This window comes from Mizuhopecten yessoensis, unplaced genomic scaffold (assembly GCF_002113885.1).
Source record: "Mizuhopecten yessoensis strain PY_sf001 unplaced genomic scaffold, ASM211388v2 scaffold11145, whole genome shotgun sequence".
Lineage (NCBI taxonomy): Eukaryota > Metazoa > Mollusca > Bivalvia > Pectinida > Pectinidae > Mizuhopecten > Mizuhopecten yessoensis.
In genome coordinates, this window is record NW_018408902.1 from 2,516,929 (window position 1) to 2,526,219 (window position 9,291).

Sequence of the window (9,291 nt, forward strand, 5' to 3'; positions counted from 1 at the left end):
AAACTATCTACAAGGTGATAGCACTTTTAGTTCCTGATGGAAATATATGCAAATTTGGCAAAGATAATTACTTTGACCTCTGTTTGTTCAAAAAATTGAACAGTTTAATTTGTGTTTTGCTTTTAAAACACAGCAATTACGTATATACAAACAAACCCATTTGTGTATTTGTACTGATTCAGGAAACATTAACAAATCACGTTATCGGTGCGTCTTATAGAGGAAACACGATATCACATTATAAATCTGATATAGTAATGATGAGTCATTTATACAAATGCTTCCTCTGCAAGTTTTTAATTATTGACGTCATTATTATACAAAGGATGCAAATTATTATAAACATTATTTTGTAATGTATAAGATAAGACTTCCGTTTGAAGTTTACGATGGTTCCCCTCAGATTCACACAGTTTTAGAATAATAACAGTAGTTTTATCTCATCAGAATGAACCTACCGTGAAATAGAGTCACTTCTGAATAGCTAAACCATTTAATTGACAATGAAATAAGATTGTCTAAAATCTTCTCTTCGATATAAAACGAAATTGGCAGACGAAAGTATAATTTAATTCTTAAGTTCATCCTTTTTTTCCCGGGAGCTGTCAATCTCTCTCCCAGTGAATTACATCTTCTAGCCAGTATGTTAACTTCAGTTCTGATTCGCGAGCGCACGTGATGGAAATCGACAATGGCTACGGGGTCTCTGTTTCTGTTCTGTCTAAGGCTGATGTGTAACGTAACAGTTTGTTAGAAGACAGCACAGAACTCATCTTAACTTGCTACACCCATCGACAGATAGCGAGCACACATATACTTGTATATCTATAAAACATCTATAGGTACGCTTCATATACGTATACGCGCTCAGCTGCTGAAACAAGGCAGTATTTCTTCTAAGCCTGCGGACGTGCATGCATGGTTGGACGATCATGTTTCACAGAATGTGTAATGCACGTGCCGAATAGAGAGATCTTACAGATATGTATGTATGTTGATTGACTGTTTAAGAGTCAGTTTTAGACAAAATTAAGGATGGAACTTTATAATTTCGTGAATTGTATTTAGTGTAAAAATACTTCTAAGACTGAGATGTGTATACAGTGTTATAAGGCTACCGAGGACGGCGTGTGTTCCTGTTTATCAGCAGTATGTGTGTATCCTGTAGGTAAGACGTTTATACCAACTGGGGTTTTCATATCTTAACTTTCTCATTGAACATATTTATTTATTTCTGAATATGAGTTGATACCATATTTATTGAGTATGATTCGGTAACCAGTGATTGATGTCCATATGTATTAGTATTTGTGATTATGTAGATATACATAAATTGGTAAAATCAAATGAATCTGTTCATATATGTACGGTACACATGTGTAAAATGTATGTACGGTACACATGTGTAAAATGTATGTACGGCACACATGTGTAAAATGTATGTACAGCACACATGTGTTAAATGTATGTACGGTACACATGCTTTTAAACTGTATGTACGGTACACATGTGTAAAATGTATGTACAGCACACATGTGTTAAATGTATGTTCGGTACACATGCTTTTAAACTGTATGTACGGTACACATGTGTAAAATGTATGTACAGCACACATGTGTAAAATGTATCTACGGTACACATGTGTAAAATACATGTACGGCACACATGTGTAAAATGTCTGTACGGTACACATGTGTAAAATGTATGTACGGTACACATGTGTAAAATACATGTACGGCACGCATGTGTAAAATGTATGTACGGTACACATGTGTAAAATGCATGTACGGCACACATGTGTAAAATGTATGTACAGCACACATGTGTTAAATGTATGTACGGTACACATGTGTAAAATGTATGTACGGGACACATGTGTAAAATGTATGTACGGCACACATGTGTAAAACGTATGTACAGCACACATGTGTAAAATGTATGTACAGCACACATGTGTAAAATGTATCTACGGTACACATGTGTAAAATACATGTACGGCACACATGTGTAAAATGTCTGTACGGTACACATGTGTAAAATGTATGTACGGTACACATGTGTAATGTATGTACGGTACACATGTGTAAAATGTATGTACAGCACACATGTGTAAAATGTATGTACGGTACACATGTGTAAAATACATGTACGGCACACATGTGTAAAATGTATGTACGGTACACATGTGTAAAATGTATGTACGGCACACATGTGTAAAATGTATGTACAGCACACATGTGTAAAATACATGCGTAACACGACTATAACATTTATTTGTATAATATATGTGTACGCTAAACATTCTTATAATATATATATACACATGTGTATGGGTCAAAGAAGTAATATTGACGGTAAAATCCCATATAACACTGGATCCTAATGGATGTATGTCCGTAGGATACGAATTACTTAAAATATTATATGGGGCAAAGAAGTAAGTGTGACAACCTAAACTTGTCCACACTGTTGGAATTACTTCTTTGCCCCATATACACATGTTTATAATATATCATATTTATATATCATATATATATATATATATATATATATATATATATATGTGTGTACGCTAAACATTCTAATATATATATATACACATGTTTAAAATATATATATTATATATATATATAATTGTAATGCAAACAGTAATGCACAAATGAGTTGAGTCTATTACATTCTCATTTAAGTAATAGATATACCAGTCTCGTCATTAGGGTTACTTTTTGTCACCATCTTCCAGTTTCTATACCTCATGTCGACTGATTGATAGTAAAGCATATATATATATATATATATATGAATCACACGCGATCAATCTATTACGCTGATGATATTTCTGGTTCAAATAAAAAAAATGATTTCTGATCAGTTTCCCGTAAAGCTTATTTACAAAACCGAGTTAACTGATCACGATATCACTTTGATTGCTTCAAACATTTACTTTTGGATATTTCAATAATTGAAAACAGTTCATGCAGAAAATGTTGGCATCTCTAAGGTGACATCCTAAAGCAGACAACATCCAGACTACTTAAATGTTCGGTGTACACTATACTTGCTGGGGTATCAATATTCATATTGTAATTCTACATAAAGAGTAATACATATTAAACATTACAAATATAAGCAAGACGTTACCCATATACAATGTTGCAGCTTTTTGCATGTACATGTATATAAACTCAGAGCAAGTTCTGATCTGGCAAGTGTAAACTAATATTTATGTTATATTAATTTGAAAATAACAACCTTGATAAAAGCACTTACTCAAATGATCGTGATGTTTCTAAAACAACATTGCAGTGTAGGTTCAAGGGCGAACCTGGTTTTAACCGAATTGATATACACTTTTCCATTAAAGACAAAATTCCACGAATGTCCTTTTGATATATATAAAACCCCACCTTTCTTGGAATTACTTGTTGTGTAATATCACTGAGTAGACAGGTGCTTAAACAGGCTTGTCATTGAAGCAGCTTTGTAGGTCTTTAAGAATGGGTATTTGCAGTGTATCGATATTCCTAGTGTATTAAAATACAAAGTCTGGTTATCTTATTCGTAGTGAACAACGTACAAATAGGTTATAGGTGTCTTGATGTTCTAAATTGAGAATAAAAAACAATAAAACTGACTATACTTTTGCCTAGGTAAGGAAGTGAACAATATATGTTAAAATCATGTTTCGCTGAATACATTATGCATCGCGGACATAGTAACCTTTTTCATCCCGGATACAGAGTTTGTGCCTCAGCTTTCTATAATCAGGCGGTAATTTTCCACGACACACATTTCACATATAAATCATTATTATCATTTACTAATAGTTTTAGAAATACCTTTTTGTGAAATTTGGTTATTCGACAGCTGTGTAGTGAAGGTTTTCGCCATTGATCCCACTTAACTGATGCTGTATGTAGATTTTTGACACAGATGGTGTTTTTTTCGTCGCCCGTCAAAGGTACGATTTAACATTCATTAAATAATAAATGTTGAAAACATGCTTTATTTGTATTTAAGTAAAGATGTTCATGTATGTAGTACTGCAATCTAAATTGACAAAATGTTCGCCAGTCTTAATATCATTCGTTGACGATTTGTAATACACAACAAGTTTAAACTATAACATATATACAAATGGTCATGATACTAAATTATCATTGTCGTGATAGGTAATATAACTGACATATTCCTGTAATATGATGATATACCATTCTCGTCATCAGGGTTATTTTTTGTCACCATTTTCCAGTTTCTATTATATACCGACTGATTGATACTACTGTATTTAATTGAACAATAAAATACATTGATAAACTCTTGTTTTATGTACATATATGTACTTATGGCCCAGATGTTGATGTTTATGTTAAGTAACGCTTCCCTGTAACTCCTGTGATCGTTCACGCGTACATCTGTCTATTCCTCAGCCATGCCTGCTATGCCGGAGGAATCCACTCCACATGTTACAAGATAAAGCACATGTGCTTTTATGAGTGGGTTAATACATCATATGTTTACATACACACACGCGAACGGCCAGGTGAATCCATGCACTCACTAAGCACACACATTACCAGAGACTTGGTAAACGTCTCTGTTAATATCGCTTATAGAAGGGAAATAACATCACATACTGAGATGATTTTCTCCCAGGATGCCTTATACACGTGACCTTGTTTATACGCTCAGGCTTCTTAAATAAAAAAGTAATTCATACAATGATTAAAACTCTAAAGATTTCTATTAATATGGCTGATTTGAAAATGTAAGTGCCGCTAGGGGGAGATGAGGAGTGAGAACGAGAGAGAACAATAATGGAGAGATAGAGGAGGAGAAAGACCGAGACATGTTAGGAGAAAGGGAGCAAGGGAAGACTTTAACTGAAAGGTTTAGATGGTTTGAGAAGATTGAATCTTTCACCAAATGAAATATATCAATACTGACACACCCTCAAAACTAGACTGTGGATACCTGTTAGATTGTGCTGAAATAAAATTATGAGTGAATGCATTACTTTTCCACTTAGAAAACAAAAAGCATGCATAAGTAAAATCTTAGATACTGAACCATTTTAACGTGTTTCGTTAACACATATTTAACTACAGAACCGGTTTCTTTTAGCAGAGTAGAAATTTTCTTCGAGAAATATCCTTACAGAAACGTTTTTTGATTACCGCACCATCGTTGATGCACATTTTGAAAGATTTTGCTATAATCGCGTAAATTTCACTCGTGTGTCAAAATGCTTCTTTATCAAGATTTTTTAGGACTCTTGAAATATATTGATAGCCTGTTATTTGTCTGTCACCCCGGCGAGAATATTGGTTATATTCTGCACTTGTGAAATATATCAATAATTTGTCACACTCGGGGAATATTTATGGTACTGACCCATTAAATACGCTCTATATGTCGTAAAGACTAGCGTGAGGAAGTTTACATTTGTTTAAATAACAAGTGCCGCTTTAACCACATATAATTCATAACCTAATGCAATCATCACATTACGTTGACAGCTGATTGAAAGTGTACGCATTTGCTTTATTTCGACAGAGTGCATAAAGAATTTTATTTTGAAACGTTTATGTACGTGTTACCTCAAATATATCTCATCACTCGGGACATCATCACTATTTATTCAGCCGTTTCACTTTTTTATCAACATATCACAGACATGTATTATCACGTTTGGGCAAGCTTAAAATACTGCTACGAGGAGAAACCAGAGTTGTGCCGGTTACATATATTTAGAACGGAAACTACCAGTAACCGTGTGCTACTTATGTAAACAAAATATGGAGTATTATTTTCAGGAACATAGTTATTGTGACGTTGGGCGTCTGTATGACAAACCATTATAAAATAGACGTTTATGAGTTTGTGTTGTGTTGTTTACATATATAGGTAGTAACATCACCTGCTACCTGAACAACCTATGCTATTTTGGAACATACCTTATTTATTACGTGTTTTTATCAATAGCCATCATACGTCCAGAAAACCCCCAATGTGTGTATGGTTTGTGCCTTACGTAATGTCACAAAGGCATTGACCTTCAGAGTCACATAAAATATTCGTGTTAGAATCGTTCCTAATTTCTGGTGAAACGCCCATGTGCTTAATGTTTATATATATATATATATATCTTATCTTTACTTCAGGGGCTCAGTTGAACATTCGTGAGGAGGCCGGCAACATATCCAGATATTTCAGGTAAAAAAGAAAAAAGAAAACATTTTATATCAGTATAGATAAAAAAAAAGTTTTTTTCCTTTTACGACTTGATCATATGATGATTTTAAACGCCGCTATATACAGTTAAGTAGGTAAGTCTGTCTATGCATGAACATAAGTTATTCTTAATAACATCTTAGATATTTGTTTTTCTTTATGAAGTATTTCAGTTTTAATTTGGATTACTCCAAGTAAACATTATGAAGATTTATTTTCAAAAACATGTTGTATTACCATAATAGTGATTGTTGCATGGCGTTACTTAAAATATCCCGAAATCATTAATTGTAGCAACGATATTGTCTTTCTGCGAACATGTATGCTATGTACATGTAAATGGTAATTAATTATGAAGACATTATAAGATACAGATTAAAGGATACGTCAAAACGTTTCCTTAATATGAATGAAATATGAAAAAATCACATATTGTCAACAATATTTGGATAAGCTTTGTTGAACATCCGATGTAAAAATATAATTACCAAGGCGAATTTCTGCTCAATATCAATCAATTAAATGTGCTTTAATACATTTTTTTCGTTATCCTTAAAGGTGATAAAACATCGACAATACAGGCCTGACACACTGGTACTATCTGTGTACATGTGTTGACCGGAAGGTTGGTATATTTTGTTAATATTATGTAACAGCTATTAACTTAAATTGACGTAGGTGTTATCATCTTCCATATAAATTTTCCTTTTCTTGGTCATCAATAACCAAATCAAACATCAAGTACAAAACATTTGTTTACTTTAGAAACAAGGAAAAGGTATTACGTGTTATTGGTATAATTCCCGATCTCATAGGTTGCAATTATATTACGCAATCTTTATTAAGTTAGTGATGCTGAAAACTAAACAAGAAAATAAAAATAAAGAAAAAAATATATGTTTAGATAGTGAAATATTGCTAAGAAGAAGCGGTCGCAATCATGGGTTATCCTACAAAAAAGAATAATTCCGTAAAGGAATTTATTATCAAAGTATATACATGGTACTTTACTTTACATAAATGAAAACCAACCAAAGCTCAACGAAAGCCTTATTGCACATATTAATAAAATTTATTGTTAAAAAAAATAAATAAATAAATATATATATATATATATTATTTGTAAAAAAAAAAAAAAAAATGTACGGGAAACGGTAATTAATGGTTACACTCAGCATCAATTCAATCTCATGTGTTAGGACACATATATCATTGTTATTATATCTGAGTAATGGAATAGAAATCTGATTTTATACTGGTATGATCAAACATTAATATTTATAACGAAACAATTGCTTCATTTTCAGGATGGGGATTCTATCAAAATTGAAACACACGGACAACTGTACTCTTCCATCTCTGACCAAATGTAAAGATGGCCACGAATGGTTCTCTAGCTTCGAATTCTACCCAATTGCTGTCGGTAGTCGAAAAACAGCCTTCGAGGGCATGATGTATGTGCCAAACAATTACTGGAGTCAAACACCTGCTATAATTAAATGTACAAATTACGGACAAGGAACAGAGGATGATGGCAAAGCGGAAGTTAGTGGAGCGGTCAAGGCGCAAGAATTTGCCGAAGGGTTCTCGAAAAGATTCCCACAGTTTTCTATCAAATTTCTGCGCCCTCTAGCGGCTGTTATGGACACCGTATCAGTGTTTAACGGTATTTTTCGTTTCCTGAAAGGTTACGACAAAGTTCTATCAGAGGGAGAATGTGTGTTGCTGGAAGAGAAACTGGAAGGTGATTTTGTCTCCTTCATATACAAAAATGGTGTAATCACATCAAACTGTGAGCCTATCCTTCAGGCGTTCTGCCATTACACCTACTCTGCTAGTAACGAGGAGCTGGTTATGTCTGGACTACAAGGAGTAAGAAATGGCCACTCGTACACCTTGTCCACTCCCTGTGTTCACTCGCGTGCGCGACAATACGGCAACACAGACGCCGGTGAAGGAGGCATCTCCACATTTTTCTCGCACCATCAGTGTAATGCATACTGCAGCGAGTTGCCCAAGTTTTCACCTACGGACCTATCTGCGTCGTCAAGTATTTCGTATGAAAAGCCGTATTCATTCGAGGACACGTTTCCGGTTCAGTACTCGAGCGGGCGATCAGGATGTGATAGCCCGGAATTTTCTTACACTGAGCGCAGTATGTTAGTGACGGCTGAGATACACCCTCCCGCGTATGAAGGCGTTGACTCCCAGCCGCCGCCTCCGTACGATTTCCAAAACAAGGCTTGTCATGGAAAATCAAATAATGCTGGATCATCAAATCATTTCTCCTCACCGGATGTTCGGACATATTGACCTTTCACCTTAGTGATTGTTAATTACAATATGTTCAAATAACAACAATGATTGGCCAATAAAGCTAATTCCTCGGATGATGGTATGGTAGCGACATTGCTTGCCCTAAAATATGTCTCCTTCGGCGGTGATAAGACAGTGTAGTTGCTAATCATAGGAACATGTCTCTCTGATGCTGGCAGTTTGATGTCCTCGTTTATTTTGTCAGTGATGGGTCTGCTGATAGTCCTATGAAACTAATTGCCTCTACCAGAAATTCGGTGTAGGACATGGATACCAAATACACTGCCTTTGATAATTTATCAAATTATAAAAAAAATAAATGAATATTTATAATCATATATTTTAGTCCAGGCTGTTTATGAAATATTGGAAAAATATACCGAACCTTAAACATAGTATTATTTATTGCGATTCCGGATTTCATGAGCGTTTTCATTTCGGTACTATGTTCATTATGTAGAAATACGTTTATATACAGTTTCTGGAGAAATAGCAGTTATCTGAACAACAATATATTTCGCCTCCTTGAAGGTTATGCATTGCTGTACTATTCATCATAAGCAGATCTTCGAAACTGAGGATGAATAATTTAATTTCTTATTTTTTGTGTGTATATGTCACATCCTTATATTGTAGAAATTATTAATCAGACAATTCGTTTCATATCTAAGTCAGTTCATAAAATTTCCCTCATAGTGTTAGTTTATGAATCGATTACAAGGACCAAGTTTTCATCAGATT

At 34.2% G+C, this 9,291-nt stretch overlaps 1 protein-coding gene across 14 annotated transcripts in view; it reads left to right on the forward strand.

Annotated features, from left to right (window-relative positions):
• LOC110466759 overlaps positions 1 to 8,866 on the forward strand; it is a 29,435-nt gene extending 20,569 nt beyond the window's left edge. For 9 of the 14 annotated variants that reach the window (XM_021523485.1, XM_021523494.1, XM_021523489.1 and 6 more), the window contains 3 exons: positions 6,165 to 6,216; positions 6,793 to 6,859; positions 7,542 to 8,866. In XM_021523485.1, coding sequence (XP_021379160.1) covers positions 7,543 to 8,547 — 1,005 coding nt within the window. In that variant the 5' untranslated portion in view covers positions 6,165 to 6,216; positions 6,793 to 6,859; position 7,542 and the 3' untranslated portion in view covers positions 8,548 to 8,866. The other 5 variants (XM_021523498.1, XM_021523497.1, XM_021523492.1 and 2 more) reach the window with 5 other exon arrangements.
• Positions 8,867 to 9,291: the final 425 nt, after the last annotated feature.